Source organism: Agelaius tricolor, unplaced genomic scaffold (genome assembly GCF_023055355.1).
Source record: "Agelaius tricolor isolate 1412-34295 unplaced genomic scaffold, bAgeTri1.0.p SCAF_38, whole genome shotgun sequence".
Lineage (NCBI taxonomy): Eukaryota > Metazoa > Chordata > Aves > Passeriformes > Icteridae > Agelaius > Agelaius tricolor.
The window spans coordinates 1,567,494-1,592,407 of NW_027269298.1; the positions used below are offsets into that span (position 1 = coordinate 1,567,494).

General features: G+C 54.0%; 3 protein-coding genes across 8 annotated transcripts in view; 1 reads left to right on the forward strand and 2 right to left on the reverse strand.

Moving 5' to 3' along the window:
* Positions 1-956: 956 nt before the first annotated feature.
* On the reverse strand, positions 957-5,621 carry UCK1 (uridine-cytidine kinase 1). Its single transcript, XM_071454054.1, has 7 exons — positions 5,493-5,621; positions 5,130-5,289; positions 4,261-4,357; positions 4,028-4,170; positions 3,854-3,948; positions 2,730-2,778; positions 957-2,445 (listed from the first exon to the last, which is right to left on the reverse strand). Exons 1-7 carry the CDS (start codon positions 5,577-5,579, stop codon positions 2,258-2,260), a joined length of 819 nt encoding a protein of 272 aa, XP_071310155.1. The 5' UTR covers positions 5,580-5,621; the 3' UTR covers positions 957-2,257.
* A 1,235-nt stretch (positions 5,622-6,856) lies between these two features.
* On the forward strand, positions 6,857-7,868 carry PRRT1B (proline rich transmembrane protein 1B). Its single transcript, XM_071453971.1, has 3 exons — positions 6,857-7,264; positions 7,410-7,544; positions 7,631-7,868. The coding sequence occupies exons 1-3, from the start codon at positions 6,857-6,859 to the stop codon at positions 7,775-7,777; spliced, it is 690 nt and encodes a 229-aa protein (XP_071310072.1). The 3' UTR covers positions 7,778-7,868.
* Positions 7,869-9,001: 1,133 nt separating this feature from the next.
* RAPGEF1 (Rap guanine nucleotide exchange factor 1) overlaps positions 9,002-24,914 on the reverse strand; it is an 84,861-nt gene continuing 68,948 nt past the window's right edge. For all 6 annotated transcript variants that reach the window (XM_071453877.1, XM_071453876.1, XM_071453872.1 and 3 more), the window contains 13 exons: positions 24,351-24,439; positions 23,007-23,118; positions 21,326-21,401; positions 17,571-17,659; positions 16,066-16,154; positions 15,495-15,680; positions 15,259-15,343; positions 14,947-15,041; positions 14,430-14,508; positions 14,185-14,286; positions 13,672-13,769; positions 13,162-13,290; positions 9,002-12,646 (listed from right to left, as the gene is read on the reverse strand). In XM_071453877.1, the coding sequence (XP_071309978.1) occupies positions 12,496-12,646; positions 13,162-13,290; positions 13,672-13,769; positions 14,185-14,286; positions 14,430-14,508; positions 14,947-15,041; positions 15,259-15,343; positions 15,495-15,680; positions 16,066-16,154; positions 17,571-17,659; positions 21,326-21,401; positions 23,007-23,118; positions 24,351-24,439 (1,380 nt within the window). In that variant the 3' untranslated portion in view covers positions 9,002-12,495. The remainder of the gene's footprint in view (positions 12,647-13,161; positions 13,291-13,671; positions 13,770-14,184; positions 14,287-14,429; positions 14,509-14,946; positions 15,042-15,258; positions 15,344-15,494; positions 15,681-16,065; positions 16,155-17,570; positions 17,660-21,325; positions 21,402-23,006; positions 23,119-24,350; positions 24,440-24,914) is intronic.

Sequence of the window (24,914 nt, forward strand, 5' to 3'; positions counted from 1 at the left end):
TGTTACAGCTAAAGAAGGCTTCAGGCAAGCCAGGAATTGAGCCAAAGCCAGAATAATCCTTTGGCCATGTGGCACTGATGTGAAGCCTGAGGCCTGTTACCAGCAGTGCCAGTATTGCCATTACACCTCAGATCCCATGGGAAAAGGAACTGTGGGCAGGGTAGGACTGATCCTGCTGACAAGGAAACCTGCTCCAGCTTGTGCACGTGGGCTCAGGGTGAAAACACTGAAACCCAGCCCATGGCCTGGCCTGCAGCAGCAGAGAATTCACAGAGAAGGCAAAGGTGAAGCACTGGGGACTCAGTGGGGAATTTGTCATGGCTCTGTCGAGGTGTCTGAGCAGGGCTGTAGTACCTGGGCCACATTCCATTGCTGCATCTCCTCGTGGCTGCAGCAGCAGGTCCTGCAGGGCAGCACAAAGCTGCCAGAGCAGCATTCCCACACCCCAGGGGCTGTGCAGCTCCTCACTGCTCTAAAAAATTCTATTCAAGGCTCCCCCACCCCCCAGGAAAGGTATGATCCAACACCACAGACATTCAAAGCAGGTTTTAGTGACTATTTTGCTCCTACTGGAATCAGCCCTGAGATCTGATGCTTCAGTGCAGTAGCTCATGCTCTAAGTCTGTCACCCTGAGCTAGACAGCAGCCAGCAGCAGTCAGGAAATGCTCTGCCTTCTCCTGGGCACTGCACAAGTACCACTGAACTGTCACTGAGACACCAACCCTCCACCCCTTTTTCCAAGGCTGAAAATACTATAGGGATGGAAGTGCAGACTCATTTCTTAAGTTTGGGGTTTTTTCTCTAAATTTTCAGCCACAACAGAACCAATGGTAACAATTCTGAGTTAAGGGGAGGAAGAACTGTTGAATAGAAGAGCCCCTCCAGCAATGTTCCTTTCTGTGCCTTTTTGCTGGCATAGTGAATGTACCAGAATTACCTTTTATAAAAATGGTCATTTCTGATCACTGTTCATTTATTTATTAGCCAAAGTAACACACCCACAACCAACACAGCCAAACCCTGCTTGTAGAAAATTACCAAATATGAAAAAGTTCCTGTTAGTAACATTTCTCTCCCACCCTCATTCTCAAAATTACACCTTAAGTCCAGACTCAAGAACAGTATCACAAGGACATTTTCAAAGGTCCAACCAGCACTTCATTGCAGTTTTTTCCAAACAGACTCTTCATGCTGCTGCAGTATCACTTATCTGGGGTAAACTACAGAAACTGGGATATCACTGTTTGTACTTCTTGTCTGCTCTTTTTAGAAAGCCAGACATTCTTGAGCTGAAGCTGCTGGAGTGCAAGGCAAGTGCTCTGGCCCTGTCTGAGGGTGTCCAGGCAGCTGCCAGTGCCAGCAGGAGGAGGGTCCTGCAATTCCCAGTTTCCCCCCTTGCTGACCTCACCAGCCATCTCTGGAAGTGGACGGATTCTGCCCAGCAGAATTTGCAACCAGCAGTACAGAAATGCACTAAAAGACACTAATACTGACAAGGTCAGGGTTCTGTTTCCATGAGCAACTCAATCCAGTTGGAGCTCACACATTCAGTAACTGTGGTAAAGCACACTGGGTACAAAAAACAACCGAACAGTGTAGCAAGATTCAGGAGCTTGGAAAGGAATAAATTAGGAATCACTAGAACCACTAAACTTCTTGGGCCTGTCCCCTGGTGAACTGCAAGTTCCCATTTGTCCCAGTCAGTCTCTGTCTCAGCCCTGTCTCAAGGGAGAGGTGCCTCTACAGGCTGGAAGGAGGTGGCCAGCAGCAGAGCATGGCCACAACTCAAGGTGCCAACAAGGTGGAGAAGAGTCAGAGCCTGTTAAAATTAACAGCATGTGAGCTAGTCTTGGATAGAGAGAAAAACACCCAAGAGGCAGATGATTTTCCTGCTACAGACAACCATCATCAGGGCAATGGGGTATCTTGCTAGTCACCTGATAGTGCTTAATTTTCAGGGGAATCTTCAGCATTAGATCTCATTCTGAAAATTAAAAAAAGGCAAGTAACACTGCCTTTAACCAGTTCATCAAGTAACAACTCCAGACATCTCAGAGAGAACAGGGAGGGGTTTGAGGGAAGCAGGATGGAAGGCCAACCCCTTCCTCTCCCCTCTGCGAGAAGATTCCCACCAGGATCCCCTCCGCTGCTAGGACGACTTAAGGGGCACTTCACCAACCATTCCGTGGAAGTCCTTTGCCAAAGTTGTCTTCGGTGTTGGTGTGGAGCAGAGGCAAAGCCTGGGGCCGTGCCGGGCTAGTGCGGGCGGCTGCTGGACTCGAGGTGGGAGCGCTTGCCGGCCGCCAGCACAGCGGCGCTCTCCGCCTGCTCCGGGAACGGCCGCTTGTACGTCCGGCCGTGCCCGTTCAGCGCCCCCCGCTGCCACTTGCAGATGTCCCCGTTCAGGATGTCCTGGATGTGCTGCACGATCAGGTTTATGGCAACTGCAGAGAGGAACGGGGAATAGAGGACGTGAAGGCTCTCCTGGATGAGTTATCTAGAAGATGTGGAGCATCCAGCCCTGCTCAAGTTTTAACAAGCCCTTAAATGAAATTCTGCCTGCTGTCTGCAAAGAGGTCAGACCTCAACAGGTCACTTTTGCAGCCCTCCACAGGCTGAGCAGCTCACTCCCCTCCAGCAAAACCCCTTCCTCAGGAGCAGGCACTCCTCCTGCTCTCTTCCCAGCCCCAAAGGTGTCTCCCCAGGGAAATGAGGGAACCCCTTTTACCCATGTTGTCAACGCCTCTGGGGATGATCACATCTGCATACTTCTTTGTCTGCAAAACAGAAACAGTGGTGGAGGAGGCTGTTAATGGGAAAAGTCAGCTTCATTCCAGGAAGAAGCAACCAGAAAACTGGGCAAAGATGGAAGTGCTCCAGGGATGTAAGTTAAAGCTCTCTCTCATGGTAACAACCTAAATAAATTCCAATATCATACTGGCAAATGTGCACTGGATTTAAGCTCAGGGACTCTTCTTACTGTCCCTGTGCAGAGAATTACCAGGTAGAAACAGCAGGTCAGGTGTGGAGTCCTTTGCTTTTACCATTTGAGCTGCCTTCAAACACTGCCCATGTCAGGCAAGGTTTGTTTGCCAAGAGCTGGTTTTAATCAGCATTTCACAAGGCATTGTAAATCTCTGCTGAGAGCCAAGGTAGCCAACGTTCATGTGAAATTCCTGCCTGCCTCTGATAACATTTTATTGATCTTTAGCGCTCCTGCTTTTTCTTCCTCCCCACAGCTCAAAAAAGCCAACAAATTCAGCATTTCTAATGAGTAGTTTTAGAATCCCAGAATTCCTTTGATCTAGGGCAAGAGGCGCCTGAGTTAGCCTTTTTCAATTTATTTAATCCACATACTGGATTTTGTTCTCATAGGGCTTTTTTACAAATTAATTTGATTATTTTAGTACCTAAATTGGCCTCACACTACATGGTGTAGCAAGCAGAGCTAGAATGTTCGGCCCCAGGTTTTCACCAGTGTTGCCTCTGAGAAAGGCTGCTGGAAACCAAGCTTTTCTTTCTTCCTACCACACTTAAGAATAAACTGAGAGTGGGAGTCTTTCATTCAGAGAGACCCATACTTAAATAGCCCCAGCAGCTAGCAGTGAGAAAACCTGCTTGAGGCATTTCCACGGTGCTTTGCCAGCAGAAGAGACCATTTCAGTTCCTTAACAACCAGCTTGAAATGGTTGAAGACATGAGGCAGAGAGGAGAACGTGGGATTTGTGAAACACAAATACCAAAAGTCACCACTGCTTCTCCTACAGCAGCTAATTCCCAGACAACCCTGCTCCTCTACCCCTCCCCAAAAAAAGAAAATCCCACAAATGAAATTAGTGAGAGGCTTCGTACCGGTAAGCAGAACTCCTCAAAGGCAGGCTTGACAAATGTGGTGTACTGGGTGAGGATCTGCTCCAGGTCCCTCCCACGCTTCATATCTCGCAGAACTGGGAAGGAGAGATAAAAGCCCTGACTGTTGTCCCATGGTGGGGACGGATAAGGAGCGGGGGCATGGCAGGGCTTTACCTCTGCGGGACAGCCGGACGTCAGAGTCCGTGTCCACAAAGAGCCGCAGGTGGAACATGTCCCGAATGTCCTGGCTGTAGAACACCAGGATCCCCTCAAAGAGAACAACATCAGCAGGATACACCACTGTCGTCTCTGCCAACCTGCCAGGAGGGAACACCCAGAGCTGTTAAACAGGCTCTGTCCCCAGGCTGGGGACACCCCCACACAGCCCAGAAAAAGGCAGAGCCTACCGAGAATGTGTCACGAAGTCATACGTTGGTACCTCAACCGTTTTGCCCTCAACAATGTTTTTCAGGGTTGAATGCATCAATTCGTTATCGAAGGCATCTGCGGGAGGAAAGTTCAAAGAGAAGGACTTTCAGATGCTGTTGCAGCAAATGATCTGCTCAGATTTTTCCAGACCCAAAGGAAAAACCCTCTGCCCAGTATTTCACCAGGAAAAAAGGAACTTGGAGCCCATTCTTTCCTACCACTAGCACCACAGAACTCTCTGCCCAAGTGACAATGGCTGTGTTTGGTTTCAGAGATAAGGAAGAGACAGTTTGCTGTTCACAAGCAACTACAACGCAATGAAATTAATAGCTCAAAGGTGAAGCCGGTCATTTTATAATTTTATCAACCCGCTTAGTAATTGCACAATTTTGTGCAACTTTGTTCATCTGTTAATCAAGAGCCAATTGGAAAACCCCAGGCATCTTTCATGGTTTCCATTACCCACCCAACAGGCACCAGACTTCAGCCAAGGGCAGCTCCCTGTCCCGCCTACAATCCACAGCACTGCCCCGGGCAAGGGGAGCAGCTGTTTGTGTGGACAAGAAGTAACAGGAAAGGATTTGGGGAATGATGTGGTTCATTAGGGAGCCTCTCAAGAGCAGGCAGTGGAGCAGGGAGCAGGCTGGGATGCTCAGCACCTCTGCACGGCTCCAGAAGGGCCGTCAGTAACAACGGGCACAAGGGAAGGACAAATGGATGTTCTGCTGGGGAAAAGCACGTTTCTGTTCTCCAACACTTCCCATTTCCTACAGGGACTTCCCGTAAGACCCAGCTGCGCTCCGAGCACGGACCAAACCCTGCTGGGGCCGGGCCGGTGGCGGCTCACCCGGGTGGTCGAAGTTGTACTGTCCCTTGAGGGCTTTGGCCTGCTGCTCGGCCGTCAGCACCTTGTAGAAGCTGTCCTGGCTGAGGATCAGCACCTTGCGCTGCCGCTGCTCCACCTCGTTCTGCCCCAGCAGCTCCATGATCTTCTCGCATACTGTGGACTGAGCGGGACGGGGGCTCAGCCGGGGCGGGGGTCCCCGACCCTTCCCGCGGCCCGGCCCCCAGCCCGCCCTCAGCCCGGGGCGCAGCCTGGGGCCGCCGCCGGCGATGCCCCTGCGGGCGCCGCGCAGGTCCTGCGCCGCGCGGGCTGCCCGGGAGCGAGCCCCGGCAGGGTTCCGGCAGGGCCCCGGCACGGCGGGCTCACCTTGCCGCTGGCGGTGCCGCCGCTGACGCCGATGAGGAAGGGCTTGGGGTGCGGCCGCTCCGCGTCCGGGCCGCCGGCGGACGCCATGGCGGGATGGACGGCGGGGGGCGGGGCCGGAGGTGGAGCGGGCCGGGGGGCGGGGCCTGGGTGAGGGCGTGACCGTGAGGGGGCGTGGCCACGTGCGCTGAGCGCGGCGGGCTCAGCCCCGGGGCCGGAGCACCGGCACGGACGACGGACAGATGGACAGCCGGACGGCTCTGGCTTGTTACAGACAACGCTGTCTTACCCAGACACCTGTGTGAGCGCGTGTATGAGAGTGCGTCTGTCCCCAGCTGTGTGTTTGACACCTGTACCCATGTGCATGTGTACATCTGTTCCGTGTATTTTACACCTGTTCCCTGTGTTTTACACCTGTACCCGTGTGCATGTGTACACCTGTTCCGTGTGTTTCACACCTGTTCCGGGTGTGTTTTATACCTGTAAGCATGTGCATGTGTACACCTGTTCCATCCGTGTTTGACACCTGTAGCCACGTGTGTGTGTACCTGAGTCCCCTGAGTCTTACACCTGTACCCATGTTTCACACCTGTTCCCATGTGTGTTTGACACCTGTTCCCGAGTGCAGGTGTGTGCAGAGCGCGGTACACAGGAACTGTGAAGAAACACCTGAAGGTCCAACACAGAGACACCAGGACGCATAAATACACATATGGGTAAGACACCTACACACAGTGTGTGCACACACATCCTGTGCGTGGGTGCGATAGAGATAGCCGCACACACATGCTAAGTATTAATAGCTATAGCTACAATATGCAGAATTTTATATACATTTTGTATATAAGTAGAGCCGGAACACACCCCACATTCTACATGTAAATACAATATTCTAAAATAAAACCAAATCATATGTTTAAACGCGAACAAATTGAAGCTCCTTGACTGCCCTGCGCCCAGCACCGGCTCCACGGGCCGGACGGACCCGGAGCCGCTGTCCAGCCCCGTTTGCCTGCCCGGGTCGCGGCCCCCTGCGCACCCAGAGCCCCAGAGGTGCTGCAGGCCGGGCCGGCCGGTGCGCCGCCCACAGGCGCTGGGCAAACAGCCGGGTCAATGATTAACCGGCCCGGCTGCGCGCCCGCCGCCCGCGCGGGGCCACGCGGGGCTCGGGGGCCGCGGCGGGGCCGGACCGGGCCGGGCCCGAGCGGCGGCGGTTGGGACCCCGCGGGCACCGGCGTGAGTGGGGCCGGGGATGGGGCGCTGGGGGGAACACGAGGGCAGCCCCATGGCACCCTGAATCGGGGGTGCCCGTGCCGGGAGTGTCCCGTCCCACAAGAGCCTCCCTGTCCTCGCAGGCCTCTCCGCGGATGGACGGCGAGCCGCCAGCCGGGCCCCAGGCCCGCGGCCCCGCCGCGCGGGGAGCGGAGCCGGGGGACGGCACCGGGACAGCCGGGGCTCCCACCGGGACGGCCGGGGGGCTGCCTACCCCCGGGGCTCCCACCGGGACGGCCGGGGCGCTGCCCACCCCCGGCACACGCAGCGACGCCTCCGCAGCCCCCGGGGACAGGCCCGTGGCCGTGTCGGTGGTCTCCAACTCAGCCTTCGAGGGAGCCCCTCCACCCTACTCGCCCCCGGACCCCAAGAGCTTCCACCTCCTGTACCCGCCGTTCCCAGCCGGCTATTCCCAGCAAGGCCCTGTCATTTACCCGCCGGGGCCGGGACCGCGGCCCTTCCCAGCCCCGGGCTTCCCCCCCGGGCCGCTGCCCTACAGCGCGGTACGTATCCCCCACCCCGGTGTGCTGCTGCCCTCACCCCTTATCTCCCTGCCGGGTTTGTGGGGCTCCCGCGGCGCCCTGAGCAGCCCAGCCCGGGCGGGGAGCACCTCGGGCTCCCTCAGCTCTAACCTCCCCCGTGCCGCAGTACCAGCCGCAGCCGGGGCCCTCACCCGCCGGCCGCGGGCACCAGCGGCCCAAGGACTACACGGTGGAGTCGGTGCTGGTGACCCTCTTCTGCTGCCTGATCACCGGGGTCATGGCCCTCATCTACTCCCACGAGGTAAGCAAGGACTCACCTGGCAGCCCCGAAGCCCCTCCTGGTGCTGCGGGTCTCTTCTAAGCGCTCCCCTTCTCCCCCTGCCCCAGACCCGGGCTGCGCTTGCCCGTGGGGACATGGCCCAGGCGTACCTGGCATCCAAAAAAGCGCAGTCGCTGGTCCTCATCAGCCTCCTCTTCGGGTTGTTCGCCTCCATCAGCTGGATCGTCTACGTGCTGGTGTCCCTGTACCTGTGACAAGGACCCTGAGCCCCAGGGTGCCAAGAGCTCCTGGTGGCGCCACCCTGGGGGGGTGTGGGGCACGGGCAGGTGAAGTTGCCACAGCCTTGTGTAGAAATGAGTGACAGTGAAGTGTCTTTGGGGCTGCGGGGCAGCATCCGTCCTTCCCGGCAGGGCGAGGAGCTGCCCCGGAGCCTTCAGACATCTGCTCAGCCCAGGGCAGGAGGAGCCCGGAGCAGGGAGATGCTGCATCCTGCTGGATCCAGCTCTGGGCCGCGAGCTGTGTCGGATCCATGGGCGGGATCAGGCTCTGCTGCAGGATGCTGAATCCCATTGCCCTGGGCTCTCACTTGGAGCTGCCAATGGGACTCAGGTGCAGAGGGAGCATCTTGTAGGATTGGGCCTGGAGGTGGAGCAGAAGTAACAGGTGTGTGGGAAGCCCTCGCTGGTCATTAATAGTGTGAGAAGATACAAACTCATGTATGCAGTTCTACAGTAATTCTGCACACACACCCCCCACCATACAACACCCCCCCTGTATTGCCACCTCTTGCTGCTTCCAGACTGAAATAAAATACAGCTGTAGCCAAAACTTCTGTTTTCTCTGCATACTAAGGGCCTACATCTCCCCTTGCCATGGCCTTTGCCCACCACAAAATTCAGGGTCAGTTCTCCTGCAACAGCTGAAATCAGGGTTTTCCCAAGAGCAGGTGGGCACCAGGGAAGGGGAATCTCCCCATGGCCCTGGCCTGGGTGTGCCACTGGCTGGGCAGTTTGGGGGCACACTGAGCTGTGGGCAGACCCCTCGTGCTGAGCTGATTCCCTGGGATGCAGCCCCACATTCCAGCCCTGGCGCGGGGGGCGCGTGCTCGGTCAGTGTCTGGGCACTCTCCTCCTGAGCTGGCCCGTGACAATTATTTCCAGAGGAATTTTGAACCCTGTCCAGGACTGAAATAGCTCCATGGAGGGGTTATTTATAGCCCTTGGCTGCGGGCACATGGCCATGCACGGGCTGGGCACACGCTGGGAGCTGGGCAGCCAAAACCCTGACACGGGGACACCAGAGCCCAGGGAAGGTGACAGGAGAAGATGTCCCCTCCCAAGTGTATGGCTTGTATTGGGGCGAAGCCATCTTGGCAGGGAGAGGGAAGAAATTTATAGTGAAAAAATAAAGGGGGAAAGAGGCACAGGCAGAGGAAAACCACGGGGGGCACATGAGAAAACACAAAGCCACACCAGCGCCAGAGGCGGATTCGATTGTCACTTTAATCCACAGACTGTGCATGCACTGTAAACAGGATCATCAGGCAGGCTCGTTACTGGTGTTTTATTTGTCTTTAATATAAAAGTTACAGGTCTGAAATGTTTGCAGGAAGATGCCACCATGGGGGTTAGTGGTAAATCTATAATACAACGGAGCTTGGGGGAGAGGCCCGGGGCAGGGGGCTGGTGACTGGGGACATGGCTTCTCTCCACTCCCTGCCCCGTGTGGAGAGGGCACTCAGACTCTTCCCTCTCCCCAAAAAGAGGTGATGGCCTTGGGGACGCTGCCTGCAAGATGGGAACACACCCATGGCCAGTCTTGCACAAGGATGTTCTGGGTTTCTGCTCCCCAGGGACTGCTCCTGGAGAGTGGGGGGGGTCTCTGGTCAGCAAACCTGAAGCTGCTCCAGGCAAGGGGACCCTTCTCTAAGGTCCCTCCAGCCCTGAGAGCCTGGCCTGAGGGTGGGACACGAGCCAGGAGCTGTGGCTGGGACACTGCTCAGCTGGGGATGACAGCAGAGAAAGGGGTGAAGGGGGAGGAAAGCTGGGGGGCACTCAGACCTCCCATCCCCATGGGCTGAGCCTCTGGCTCTGGGGGCCTGGCAGAGGGCAGAGACCAAGACCTCCTTTGGTGCTAACTGGGCTGGTGGGCTCAAGTGCAGGGAAGAACCTGGAAACGGCTCCTGCTGGTTGGGAAGGGACCCATCAGGATCACCAAGTCCAACTCCTGGCCCTGCACAGGACAACCCAAAAATCCCATCCAAACACTTCTTGATCTCAGACAGGCTTGGTGCTGTGCCCCACCTCCCTCTGGGGGGAGAACTCCTTCCTGATTTCCATCCGAAACCTCCCTGCCACAGCTGCAGCCGTTCCCTTGGGTCCTGTCACTGCACCTGCCCCTTGTGAGGCTGCTGAAGACCACAACGTCCCCCCTCAGTCTCCTCCGGGCTGAACAAACCAAGTGCCCTCAGCTGCTCCTCATGTGGCCCCTCCAGATCCTTCCCCATCCTTGTGGCCTCCTTTGGATGCTCTCAAATAGCTTAATATCTTTTTTTTATATCGTGGTGCCCAAGTTTAGTGTTGTCAGCAAAGTTCCTTGGTATCCCTTCCAGTCCTGTGTCCAGGTTGTCAGTGAAGATGCTGAAGAGCACAGGGCCAGGGGTGGAGCCCTGTGGAACCCCAGTCACTGCCAGTTTCGGGGTGTCCTGTGTGCCCAAGCCACCTGCTCACTCCTCAGGTAACAGGGTCACTCAGCTGGATGAAGAGAAGCTGCCCCCTCGTGTCCCTCTGAACCTCAGGGCTGTGATTCCAGAGCCACCAGCACACACAGCCCTCCCAGGACAGCCTGGCCACTGCACCCAAGGGCTCCTCAGAGCCACCAGGGGGAAGCCCACACCACATCCTGGGTGTATTCATCACCCTTTGCACCATGCTGGGCTTTTAAAATATCTTATTTACAAAGGAAACATGGATATTACTTCCTGGGAAGCCTTTGGGGATTGCAAAGCCTTGGCTGGACAGAACACACAGCTCCAATGCCCTCAGTGCCATGAAAATAAACCCATTTTGAAGTGCTCTGGCTCAAACACCGTAGTTCAGCATGAAAAATTCCTGCTCCTCCTGCTCTGGGGCTGCACAGAACTGTGTAGGACCCCACACTGCCCTTCCCCATGGGCAGGGGATCTCTCTGTGCTTGGCCACTGTGTGAGCCACGTGCCTGAGTGTTCAGGAAAATAACCAAGCAGGGTAGAACCCCAGGCTGTCACTCCCTCCTGAGAGCCAGGCAGAGCTGGCCAAGGCTTTGCAATCTGTCTGGAGAAGAAAAGGAGCGCAGCTCTGATTCACCCAGAACAAACAGAGGCTTTAGCAGGCACAGAGCTGCTATTGAGAAATAAATTAAGGATGCTCTGTGAAACTCCATGTCTGTATTCCTTGGGAGCTGCTGCCCTAAACCTGCAGGATTTTGTCAGAACCCTGTAAAAACCTGTGACCACGGGACAGGGAGCTGAGGAGAGTCTGGCAAAACCTGCAGGACACACTCACACCCACAATCCAGCTGCAAACCACTGGAGCAGGACAGAGATGTGAGATGGGCAGGATGGGACACAGAGGGGGGACAGAAGGGCTGAATAAGGCACACTGAACAGATTGGGGTTAACACTGTGTGTGTGGGAAATGACACCCCTGCCTTGCCCTTCCACGCTGGGCTGTCCCTGCCCTGCTGGCAGCAGCATGGCAGGACTGGGGACAGGGACTGGCTGGGGGTCCTGCCAAAGCACAGCTCTCAAAGCACAGCACTGAGGGTCCCAACAGAGACCCCCAGAGAAAAACATTTGGCAACAGAGAGAGGAGAGGAGAGGAGAGAGGAGTGGGTGGGAGGACAGGGTGGCTCAGCTGGGCACAGGGCTCCTTCCTGGTTCCCACTTCCAACCCAGAACTGGCTCCTTCAGGAGGCTCCTGCCCCTGCTCTGCAGCCAGTGCCCACCTGGCTGCCCCGAGCCTCCTTTATCCAGCACTCGGAACAACATTGTCACTGGTTGTGGATTTTATACACACTGGTTTGAACTTGTCTTTTGTTTTTGTTTTTTTTTTTTCCTATAAACTCATCGGTATTCAGACATGCATCAAAAATCCCCAGGGGGTTCTAAACACTAGGTATGTACAGTCTGTATGCTACAGCATTTCCTGTGCAAAAGCTAAGTACCATCGCTAAGAGACACGGGGGCACAGGCAGGTGACCCCCCAGGACGTGGGCAGTCCGTGTTTCCAGGTTCAGAGGGATTTACTGTTGCTTAAATAACGACATCTGAGAGGAGGAGGGGGGTGTGATGACTGGAGATGGCGGGTCCCTGCCCACATTTTCAGTGCCTCTTCTGTATCTACAACCGGTGCCTTCCTCCCGGGAAGAAGGCCCAGAGATCTGGGGTGAGCCGAGACCCCTGTAAACACAAGCAGCTCTCTGGAAGCAGAGCTCCTCTGGCAGGCAGCAGGAGACACTTCCATCCTCACGAACACGTTGGGAAGGTGGCATTGCAGGGGAGACTCCAACCCTTGGCTTCCACGGCCGCTGCTGCCCGACGCCGCTCCGGAGATGAGTCAGTGGGTGCTGAGCTCCTGCTGCCCCTGCTCGGAATGGAAACAAGAGCCAGGGTACACCTGAATGCAACAGGCCAGCAAACCAGCAGCACGCTGGCGTGGGACACTCCTTCCACACAGCTCTGTCCCCCGGGTTAAAGCTGGTTCATGGCACAGAGGGGCGGGAGGAGGAGGAGGGCGAGTGCAGCGAGCACCGGCCGATCTCTGCCCTCGGCGGCTGCGCCGGCGCCTCCGCGCCCGGCATCGCCACCCCCAGGGCTGGCTGCCAGCTGGGAGGGAGGGTGTGTCATCCAGTGACAGGTACAAACATTCAACTCCAGTCTCATAGCTGCCCTCGGCGCCTCTGCGGAGCGATTCTCCTCGCACAACCCCTCCTCCTAGGTTTTCTCTTCCCGATCTGTTTTCCGCCTCGTGATGTTCCGCGGTTTGATTTTCAGGGACAGTTCCCACAGGGCCTCCTCAGCCAGGTGGTCGCTGAAGTCGTTGAAGAATGACACTATGTCGTCGTTCCTTTTGATGTCGTAATGTCTGGAAAACCACAGAGGAGCTGCAGTTACACAAGGGCTGCCTGGGGTCTTCTCCTGCCTTTGGGCCACCCCTGTCCCTGTCCTGCTCTGAGGACACCCAGCACTGTGCGTGGGCTGTGCCCTGTACTCATGGCAGTGGTGTCACACCACAAAGGGGAAAACCTGCTGCCGAATTGAGGGGAAAAAGGCACTTATCACACAGAAATCAGCAGTTAGATCTGCTGCCTCTGCTGCAAGACAGCACTGAAGAAAACCCCAAATACCCCAGAGAACACAGGAACCAGCAACGGCAAAACCTGAAGGCAAAAGTTATCTGGATCTCAAAACTAATATCAGAAAAATGCCCTTACAATGTTTATCTAACCTAGAGAGGGAAGGAGACTGATTAGAGTCCTGTTGTTCCCAGCTCTCCTTCCAGCTCCCTTCCCCTTGCACAGGGGTTTCCATGTCCACCCCCTGCCCCAGTCCCCACCGTGGTGCCCCAAAGCCACCTCTGAGCCCCACTGCTGCACTTACACTTGCTGGAAGCACCTCATGCTGTCCAGGATGTTAAACTGCTGCCAGCGCTTGGAAAAGTTCACTTTGCTGTCAATGTAATCAGGGTTTCCCAGATGGACAAAGGTCAGGTCCTGCAGAATCAGGCCTCTGAAAGAGGGAAAGGGGCAGCAGGCCAAGGGAGCAGGCAAACAGACACAGAGGTTAGTCACAAAGGGCAGGGTGGCCAGCCAAAAGGCAGCCCAACAAAATCCAACAGCCTCCCCCTGCCACCAGAATGGCAACCTCATCCAGAGGGAAACATTCCCCAGCAGCAGATCCAAAGGTGTTTAGATGCAAACACCCCCAGCTGGCCACCCTGCCCCAGCCAAACTGCTCCAGAGAGCACCCAGGGGCTGATGTGGCACGGTGCTGCCTCACCCCAGGTGCTGGGCAAAAGGCAAGGGCTGAGCTCAGCAGCAGCTGCTGAGAAATCCTTGAAGGAGCCATTTTAATGTGCAGAACAGTGTCAGGGGAAGGAGCTGCACTCACAGGTAGGGGATGCAGGGAGGCTCCACATCGGCCAGGGCCGCTCGGTAGGCGCGGAAGGACGAGGAGCTGTCGATCAGGGTGCAGTACTCAGCCAGGCCCTGCAGGACACAGATCCCCTGCTGACACCCCTGCTGCAAAGCCACTCTCCTTGCCACCTCCCTCCTGAGAGCCACACAGAGCAGGGAGGTGATGCCATCCTGCAAACACCTCCAGCTGATTTACTCAGGGTGTTCGCGTGGAACATTGCTGCCTTCAGCCTCCCCTGGCCTTGGGGTGCAGGAGGAGGAGGAGGAGGAGGCTGTTGTTCCCTGTGACTGTGCTGGCACTCCTGCAGCTGTCAGAATGCCCAGCCACACTGAAGGCTTCCAGCACTGTGGCATTTTACCCACTGGAGAGGAGTTATCCGCCATCCCTCCACCCTGGGACACTGCTGGGATGTAAAACCACTCAGCTGTTTGACACATAACCACACTCAGCCTTCCCCCAAAGATCACAGGCCCCACTGCTCCTCACCTCTGAGGTTTGCTTCTGCCACTCCAGCCTTCGGATGGGTGCAGAATCCAGTGCAGAAAGAATGGCCAGATAGGAATTAAAATTATTCAGCTTTCGTAAGTGCTGCGAAAAGGGAGAATATTCCAGTTACTTGAGAGCTCTGAAAAGCCTTCTAGCGTCAAACAGCTCTACCAAGAAGAGGGCCCCACTCCCCTGCTCCTTTAAACAGCAGTGTGTGTGATTCACAGGAAGAAACAAGCCAGTACCTTCATAATCTTTATAAATTTAAGGAGCAGCCTCTCTCGGTCCTGGGCTTTCTCTTGTAGCATAATTATTGAACGGACCCTGGAAGAACAGACAGAATAAAAGATAAACCTACTTAAGCAGAGATCAGATTTCCTCTTGTTTCATTAAGAAAACTGATCACTAATAGGGATGGGCCAATGCTAAAAAGTTCACAATACCTCCCACTTAAATGGAGCACTCTAATCCACAGCAAAGACAGGATACTTTCACAGAGGGCATTTATTTGCAAGGGGAATGTTTATTTCAAGAGCTCAGTGATACTGATAATTAATTCCTCTGGATTACAAGACCCTCCTTATTTTATTTCTGCTGTGCTCTGGAGTCTTAGATGAGTGCTCTGCATCTACTTCCTGGCCAAAAATACACATTATCCCATTTGTAACAAAGGAACCCAAGTCTATGAGGAATACTTGGAATATCTGCAAGGCATTGGAGGTTAGGCACAGTTCAGTGCCATGGCTGTTCTGAGCTCCTTACCAGTAGGACATGTTATTAAAGTGCTCTGTGAACTGTGTCAGGTTGGGACTCTTCTCTTCATTTTGTTCCTTTGCCCAAAGCAGAACTTCTGGAATCTGCCAAGGAAGGAGAGGGGTGGTAAAATACCACACATTAAAATGGGATTTCTACCCCAAGGTTCCCAGCTGCAGCCTTTGTTCACAGCCACTTGCTGGCACAAGATCAGCTGTGTCCTACAATCCAGCAGGTGTCTGGGAGAGCTGGCAGGGAACACCAGACACTGCAGAAGGTCTAAACCCTCCCACTGCCCTCAGCCCATCCACATCTCTGTACCTCAATTTTATAGAAGAGTTCAGCATCCAGCAGGGTCAGCTGCTCAGCTATTTCATGACTGTGGAAATCATGCAGTGTCCCTGGCCTGTGGAAAACAACCAGGAAGTACCAAGGCTCAGAAAATGTGACCTGTTTTCTTATCTTGTATTTTGAACTGAGGAAACTCTCGTGCTCCCAGGGAAGGGATGCCCTGGCTCTCAGAGGACACAGATATGGTCACATACACCTCCCCTCACCTGGCTGCCACCCCTCTGGCTGCGAGAGGTTTGATGGAGTTGGCGTAGCTCAGCATTTTCTTCTGGTCCACCTTATCCAGGATGTTCTTGCGCAGCACCCTGGCCAGGCTCAGCTCCCCACTGCACACCAGCCTGAACACCAGGTCCATCAGCAGCTTGAGGATTTCCTCTGTCAATTCCACCAAGCTGGGAGGAAGGTGGAAAACAAAGAGAAGGCATCAGAGCTGAGACACTGAGCTCTGGGGTTTGTATCTGTACTGAGTCTCACTGCTCCTTCCTACCAGCAGAATTGGGTGACTGAAATTGCTCTTCTTCCCAGCTCTTTCTTTACAAGAGATTCCCCTTTTACTTGTTATTTTCAAACCACTGACCCAGTCAGGACACACAGGAAGAATCTGTTCTTCCAACAGAGTTCAGCACTACAGGTGTCTCTCTGGTCAGAGTTGGGGGATTTCAGCTGTCATTACAGATTGGGTTAAAAAAATACATCTTCCCTAAAAACTACATTTTCCCACTGCCAGATTTCTGTGAGTAACTGACTCTACATCCCATAATAAAGAAGAGAACTCACCACAGCTCATCCACCACTCTCACCAGCACGAAGAAGGTGTTCTTACTGACTCTCTTCTTGAACGTGTCCGGGAAGTGGCAAAACTTCTCATATGTTGGTTGTAAATTAAAGAATTAACTCAGTGTAGCCAGACCAGCATCAGTGCAATTCCCAACTGCCTCAAGGAATCATAAAATCATTGAATGATTGGGGTGGAAGGGACCTTAATAATCATCCAGTTCCACTCCCTACCATGGGCAGGGACACCTTCCACTGTCCCAGGTTGCTCAGAGCTCCATCCAGCCTTGCCTTGGACACTGCCAGGGATGAGGCACCCACATTGGAACACTGTTCTGTCCTGATGGAAACTGGTGTTTGATTTCCAGGAGATAAGGGACACTGATATGGCTCTGAGATGGCATTAAACTGACACCAGCTGCTGGTAGCAGGGGGTGTGAGGAGGAACTGACACCTCGCAGAACTGAGAGCAGGTGTACCCTGAAATTGTTCTCTCTAAGGTGGCATTTAATGAGCAGCACTTCCCCACAGTGATCTCCCCCACTGGTCTGTGACATCTGCTCTCCACAGATCTCAGATGTCACCTCCACCTTCCTGGCTGCCCAATCTGCTGCAAGGAGGACAGCGAGAGGGGCGACAGCACAGGCTGCAAAACCTTCTGCCAGGTGGACAAAGGGACAGAGAACAAGGTTATCAGTAAGGCAGCACTGGCAGGGCCTGCAGGGGTACCCCAGGCTGGATTGTCACCTGGCTGAGCCGTGCTGTGTCCCTGGCTGCTGATCCCAGAGCAGCAGCTCTGCTGCAGATGGCACTGACGAGCTGCAGCAGGACACGGTGACGTCAGGCTCCCTCTGACGTGGCTGCACAGCCACCAGAGCCACCAGAGCCAGACCCTGCCCTGCTCTGCTGGCAGGGAACAGAGCCAAGGGCAAGGAAAGGCAGCAGGGTGCTCAGGGAGAGGCCCTCTCCATCCTCTGCCAGGAATGCTCACCCTGCACATCAGGGCCCTGCCTCATCACCAGGTACAAGCTCAGCTCAGGACTGGGAGGCCAAGAGCATCTTCAGGGCTGAGTTTATTGCAGTAAGAGAGAGAAAGCCTTGATGGTTTAATCACCTCTAATATTAAACTACACTTTCCCACACAGGCAGTACCCATGGCCTCTCTGGAAGGCAGAAGGTTCTCTGGTCCCCACTCTACAAATGAGATGTCCCAAATAAAAGACCAGTTTCCCAGTGACACACAAAAAACCTGAATTGCTCCTCTACCCTGCCAGGACCCCTCAGGAGACAACTCAGGTCCAGTATCCACTGTGGCTGGACCTGCCCTGCAGTAATTCCCACTGGAGAGAGTGGAGGTGAAGGGATTCCTGCCTGGGACACCATCAGGGCCAGCACATCACTGACCATGCTGCCAGCAGGCTTTTGACCAAAAACCTTGCCACCAGCTCCCTCCACACTGACCATCCAGCTCTGATTCCTGATGGGAGTGAACTGCCTCTGATAAAAGGATATCTGTACTGCAGCTTCTTGATGAGCTCTTCAGGGGTAATGAATGTCCTGTATGTGGTCAGAAAGGCTTCACAGTACAGCACCAGATCTAGGCAAAAAAGCAAGAAAGCTTCAGTCAACTCTGCTTTCAGAAAAAGGAGCTTCTTGTGAGGTTGAATGCAGATGTACAGAGGAGGACAGGGACACATTTTGGTGTGAGTGAACTTCCCAGGAAGGCTGTGCTGTTGGTCCTTACCAGCAGATGGACCCTTTGGCACAAGAGCAGCAGTGACACTGCCCTGTCCCACCGGCCTGGCCCTGGCTCCCACTCAGGCTTGTGCCTCATAAAAGGGTCAGTGAAAAACACCTGCTTGTGGGACAGGAGCTATCAATAACATGTCACAGAAAAACATCGTTCAGACCTTGGGGATACTTAAAAAAGAAGATCTGATGGCAAGAGGTGATGCCTGCTCTGCCTTTGGTGCTCAGGAAGGTCACTCTGCCCTCCCAATGAGGAACACACGTGTTTCAACACATGCTGTGGTGCTGCAGATCCTCTGCCCTTGCTGAGTTCCAGGAAATCCATCCCAGGACAGTGTAAATAGAAGATTATTTCCAGCCAAAAGAAAAGCAAATTGCACTGCAAAAACTGATGCTGCCCCAACAGAGATGTGGTGCACACAGCCTGTGCTGATTCACCTGGAATTGCAAAGGCTCTGGGCATTATCATGGGCACAGAGGATGGAATTTGAAGAAAGCACAAATTGCAAACTGGAATGCAGACGTCAGGTGAAGACTGCAGAGCACTTGCAGTGCCAGTGCCTGATCCCTGTGGACAGGAGTGCCAAAATGGGAGCATTAGGCACTAGTGGCAGCACAGAGCAGGGGCAGGGCAGCAGGGTGTGCAGGGGATGGCTCCCTGCCCCTGCCAGGAGCACAGCACCAGGGGCAGACAGAGCAAGAGCTCCTGCTGTGCCTGCCCAGGCTGGGCTGTACATGCAAGGCTTGTTCCAGCCAGAACTGGCATCACCCCACAGCCACGTGCTGTAACAGCCACTGCTGGGAGGTGGAAGGAGCAGGGCACAGAGGGAGAGCTCTGCCTCTCTACCTGCAGTGCTTCCCTTGGCAGGAACCTCACCTTCCTCCTGCCCTGAAATCAGGGAGTGCTGCTGCCTCTGGGTTACAGACAACACCAGGCTTTGTCCAGCTCTAACCCTGCACTCACTGCAAGTGTGTCTGGCTGTGAGCACTTAACTGACCAGGGATTTTATTCCTGAAGACCACAAGTCTCTCTTTATGCCTTATGCCATTTAGCTTTTTCAGAAACTCAAATGGACAAGAAGCATCATGCAGCAGGGCGTGGAGTTACATTTATTCTGGGTTCCCATCTGCCCAAAAGGCAACGTGAGGTAATACAGCTGGTCTGCTCTGGCACTTGAAGCTGCCAAGAAATTCATCTTTAAAGGAAAGCCTCTTAACTCTACCCCTCTGTGCCGTTTGGCTGATTGATTTACAAGCCTGGAATTCTTCTCATTGTAAGCTTAATTCATTAACCCTCTCAGTCACCTAAGCAGAGGGTTAGCATAGCACAAATTCCTCTGTGCTCCATTCAGCTCTGCCTTGGCAGGCTGAGCTCAGGCACTGGAACTGTCGCCTGCCCCAGCTCCTCCACCCAGCTCTGCACAGCTGCACCACTGGGCACATTAAATCCTGCTCTGGCTTCTCCCAGCTCTGAAAGGTTCTGCACAGCTCTCACCCCACTGCTTGCAGAGCCCTCAAGAGCCCCCTGTTCATGAACTGGAGGTCCAGCACTCACCCCTTACCCAGCAGCTGTCTTTCAGCAGGAACAGCAGGGGAGTTTTTGGTTGTGATGCTTGTTCCAGAGAACAGAGCAGTTTCTCTATCCCACTTTCTGCATGTTTATAAGGGGTATTTCCACCATCTCATTTAGACTGTTTTTTTAACATACATTTCCAGCCTTGGCACAATCAACTGCTTCCTCCTCTCTGGTGTGTTCCTAACTTTGGTCCTTTCTGCCTGCATTCTATGCCCATGCAGACTGGGAAACACAGCTGTCAGGGGGAGGATTTTCTGGCTAGCTGAATGGTGCTGGTAAGTAATTGCAAACATCTTATGCCACAGTAAACCCCCTGTCATTTAAAAATGTACATGAAAGATATTTCCCCTTTGACTATCAACCTCTAAACTGAGCACTGAGCGATTCAGAGGGTTAGGGCTTTGCCTCCCAGGAGATAAGGAGATCAATCCTGGTTAAGGCCATCAGCACAAATGTGTTTGGCAGGTTCAAATCACTCTCTGGAAACACTGCAAAGGCTGTCTTTGCCACAGGTCTTGGAAAGGAGCTGCTTCATGTGTGTGGTGCCTGGGTTTGGACAGATGAAGAGGGGTTTTAACAAATCTGGAGCTCAGGGTTGCTAATGTGCCCTTCTCCTCCCCCACATCTCCTTTGTACTGTGGATTCCCTCTCTGAACTGGTCTGGGTGGCTGCCAGGACACAAGTGGTACAGAGTGGGACAGGAGGTGGCACAGAAAACTGAAAATACAGAGTGTCAGCAGAGCAGCACCTGGGCAGCCTCCCAGTGCCCATGGGTACTGCATTAGACCCAAACCAATATCCCTTTTTCCCTGCTTTGATGCAACAACCATTCCATAACTCCCACATCACCGCTGCCCTGAAATTCAAAGGACAAGGAGCACCTCTGGAAACAAGATCCATGCACAGCAGGCTGGTCACACCTGCAGGGGCACAACACAGCACTGTCACTGCTGTGCCTCATCCTCCAGATCCAGGCAAGGGCTGGGGGGAGTTAATCCCATCCCTGCTGCTAAATGGAACCACCAGGGGCTTATCCAGCTGACCTCCATCTCCCAGAGATAAACACAACCCCCCAGGCTCAGAGGATCCCTGCAGACTCCCCCAGCCCAGCTGTCAGTGGCCCTGGGGCAGAGGAGAGGCAGCCAGAGCCGTGCCAGGCTGTGCCAGGCCGTGCAGGCCGTGCAGGCTGTGCCAGGCTGTGCCAGGCCGTGCAGGCTGTGCCAAGCTGTGCCAGGCTGTGCAGGCTGTGCCAGGCTGTGCAGGCTGTGCCAGGCCGTGACAAGCCGTGCCAGGCTGTGCCAGGCTGTGCCAGGCCGTGCAGGCTGTGCCAGGCCGTGCAGGCTGTGCCAGGCTGTGCCAGGCCGTGCAGGCTGTGCCAAGCTGTGCCAGGCTGTGCAGGCTGTGCCAGGCTGTGCAGGCTGTGCCAGGCCGTGCCAGGCCGTGCCAGGCCGTGCCAGGCCGTGCCAGGCCGTGCCAAGCTGTGCCAGGCTGTGCAGGCTGTGCCAGGCCGTGCCAGGCTGTGCAGGCCGTGCCAGGCCGTGCCAGGCCGTGCCAAGCTGTGCCAGGCCGTGCAGGCTGTGCCAGGCCGTGCCAGGCCGTGCAGACCGTGCCAGGCCGTGCAGGCTGTGCCAGGCCGTGCAGGCTGTGCCAGGCCGTGCCAGGCTGTGCAGGCCATGCCAGGCCGTGCAGGCTGTGCTAGGCCATGCCAGGCTGTGCAGGCCATGCCAGGCCGTGCCAGGCTGTGCCAGGCCGTGTCAGGCTGTGCCAGGCCATGCAGGCCGTGCCAGGCTGTGCAGGCTGTGCCAGGCCGTGCCAGGCTGTGCCAAGCCGTGCCAGGCTGTGTCAGGCTGTGCAGGCTGTGCCAGGCCGTGCCAGGCCGTGCCAGGCCGTGCAGGCCGTGCCAGGCTGTGCCAGGCTGTGCCCTGCTGCCCCACCTACCTTTCCTGTCGGTCTCTGTGGCGTGCACCAAGAGAATGTCTCCAGATCCACCACGGACATCTGGCCCATCATCCCCCTGCAATGGCAACACAACCACGTTAGGCACAGCCCAAGCTCCCTTAGGCCTGGTTTAACATTGCTGAGATTCCAGCTCAGCAACAACTGGCAGCACACAAAATGTTCCTGGCACTGCTGGCAGCACAAGCTGGGACATGGACTTCAGTGCTGGGATAATCCTGGAATCTGCAATGAGCATTTGGAGCCCCACATGAGGAGCTGGGCTGATCCTTACTCAGGGTCTCCCTAAGGCCAGGTTGTGGAGCTCAGGGAAGGCTGAACCTTCTGCCCAGAGGAGAATGAGCAGAAATGCCACAAATCCTCCCAGAAGACCATTAGCAGGGCAGCAGCACTGTGTGAACTGTCTCAGAGTGCAGGATCACGTAGCACAGTGGCTCTGGGGTAGGAGGTCATGCATTCAACTTGCATGCTCCTGGAACATCAAAACCCAGCAGTTAATTCCCTAATCTGGGGCCATTTGGCCAGAGGTCACCTGAAATGATCCAATAACTGGCAGAAGAAAACAGCCCTGCTAATTGCTTGACCCCTGCATTACCACTCTCTAAAACACATCTTTCTTCTAGCTACTGCATCTCATAACTCAAAATATGCAAAACTGATCCACCACTCAGCCAGCAGTTCACACACTGCAGGAAGCAGCTCCCAGTGACAGCTCTATACTGCTTCAAACATGTAGATCAAAAAGAAAAGAAAGAAAAAGGACACTAAGACACAGATCTGCTAATCTCAAATGTTCAGAAATCACTGATTTTTGTATGTTTTTTAACGGAAACAATCAGTCAGAGGAGGCTGGAGTTGTGTCTGGCTTCCCTTAGGAATGTCTTTATCATTTCAATGTGCAAAACAGTGAAACATGGATTACAGCCATGGAGCAGCTCTGTGTAAGATGTGAATTTTTCAGGTGACCCTCTGGCAAGAGTCATGAAATACTACTTAGAGAACATGTAAAAGCTTCTCACTCTCTGCTGCACATCTCAGCTGACCAGAGAACACCCCTGAAGTGCCAGTGAATGATCCATTCTCTCTGTTTTCCAGCCAAGCCCCCTGACAGTCTGCAAGCTTCACAAGGCTGCAGGTTCCCTCCAGCTGCATGGCACAGGCAGCTCAGGAGCACAGTGAGCAAATCTGGCTGGGAGAGCACCCAGGGCCAGACACAAAGCCATTTCTCAAACCCAGAAACAACTCCCGTGGCTGCTTTTCCACATCACCAACATCATGTCCTGCTCATTCACCTGCCCTCAGAGAGAAAGGCCAGCACCATCACCCACCCCTGCATGGATTGTGCTCAGGCTCTCAGGTGATTAATTTCACACTGTCAGAGGCTGAAGAGGTGGGAAGGGGCAGACTGGGAAAAGGGCACAGGATGTGCTGGTTTTTAGGGAGACATCTCACCTTTTGTTAAAGCCTCACTCATTGCTGGTGCTCCCTGCCTGTACCAGCATCTCATACTTAAACAGCAGCCTTCACACACACACCCCACTTCTGCTGCAACCTAGTTTTTCCTATCTAATAAAAGCTGATGCTTTGTTTGTGCACACAGAGAATCAGATTTCAACTCAGAGTAAACCAAAAGAGTATGAAAACAAACCCTGAATGCACCTACCTCTTGCTTCAGTGTTAATCTGGACATGATTTCACTATGGTCAATAAGGGACAGCTCATCTACCTCTTCCTCCAGCTGTGATGACTCCAAAGCATCTGGTGACTGTGGCTGCCTGTGACAAAGAAAAGGGAAATACCCTTCATCAAATGACAGTGAGTACACAGACATTCTGGAGGTAAATCTTTTGCAAACAAGCCCAAATGTCTCTCTCTAACTCTGCTGTTTTGTGCATCTCTTGAAAAAGAGAAAGATAAACCTTTAGGACTGAACACTTGTCTGTCTGCATTTCTGGCAGACAGGATTTTACTATAAGTACACACTTCCATGTCTCCTTAATCCACCAAATTTTTAGTGCACACAAATCTAAGCCCTTCCTCAAGTGTACAGAGACTGAGCACGCTCTCCTCATACACATCTTAGTCAGTTCATGACCCCTTGTGCTGAGACAAGGGGAGATGGCAGCCTCTTGTGCTGCAGGAAAATAGAGCAGAAAATCATGACCTTTTTTTTTTTGGTCATTCCTACCCCCAAAGGCTGGTACTCTTGTGCCAGGACATATCCTCTCTGTGCCTGTATTTCTAAAAAAACCAAAACCAAAGTACTTTTGTTGCTCGTGGCTTTCCCCAGGCCAAAATCCACCAGTCAGTACTTTGGGCAGATAGTGAGCTCTGCAGAGCACTCTTGTGTTGTCTCCTTCACTGCAGGGATTAAAACCCTCAAACCAACTGCAGGAAAATGGGGGAGGGAAGTTGACTGTCACACACAAATCAACTGCTGTTCTCTGTTTTTGCTTTAGAAATGCAATTGCAGAGCAATCTCGAGCAGCAGGGAAGCACTCACTCCACTCCTCCTGAAGCCCATCTGTTACAGCTTGCACCTCTTCATTTACATAGGCAAATGACAGCTAAGAGCATTAGGAGGGATAGAAAGCCTCCTGCTCCAGGGCCTCAGCCAGCCTCTAACTAGCAGGGTTAGGAAGAAATTTCCCTCTGGAAGACTATTCCAAACAGCAATACAGACTCTTTTCACACATTTCCCTGGAAGCAGGAGGGAGCAGCCAGTGTCAGGGACAGCACAGCCCCTGAGATGGACTGAGGATGCCAACACAGGCTGCATTAACCCCATGGGCTCCTTGAGCTCAGCAAGGATATCCTGCCAGGGTTCTCCTCGTTCAGCAGGATCCCACCAGGCACTGGCTGTGCAAAAAAAGTGGGCTCAGAAGTTTAGACAACATGGAGGAGGGTTAGGGCACACCAGGCAGCCCCGAGGATGGTTTGGCAGAGGGGATGTTGGGGCCCTGCACCCTTTGAACCTGGAAGGAGGACACCAGGGGTCAAGGCTCACCTTTCAGCACCATCTTTGCCCTCCTTCCCCATGGCACTGCTGTTCACAGCCGAGTCTTTGGAGTGGCCATCTTTGACAGGGGGAGACTCCTGCCAAGAGAAAGAAGTTTTTCATCATTGCACGGGGTCCTTGAGCCCAGCCAGCCTTGCATTTACAGTCTGCCTGCCTCTAAATGGCCCTTTACTGTAAATTCCTACAGAGCAGTTAAAGATTGATGCAAGTTAATGCCAAATGCCAGGAAAACACAGAAGTTAATCAGACAGGAAATTTGGGACCATCTCTGGAGACTAGTGTAATTAGTACTGTTTGCTTTTAACGTTGTGAAATGATGCTGAAAGTTACAACATAAGTCAGCTGTTGTCTTGGATTTTAACCCTCTCATGACCTTTTATTTTTCCTCCAGCCCTTCCTGTTGAAATACACTTTGCCTCCTGCTTTAATCCAAACAGACACAATCAGCTCTAAGCTCTCCAGTTTCAGTTCCCCTCCTGACCACAGCCCCCTGCCTCAGGGGGTGGATGCTCACTGCTCCCTACCTCCCTCCTCTCCCATCAGAAGAGGTTT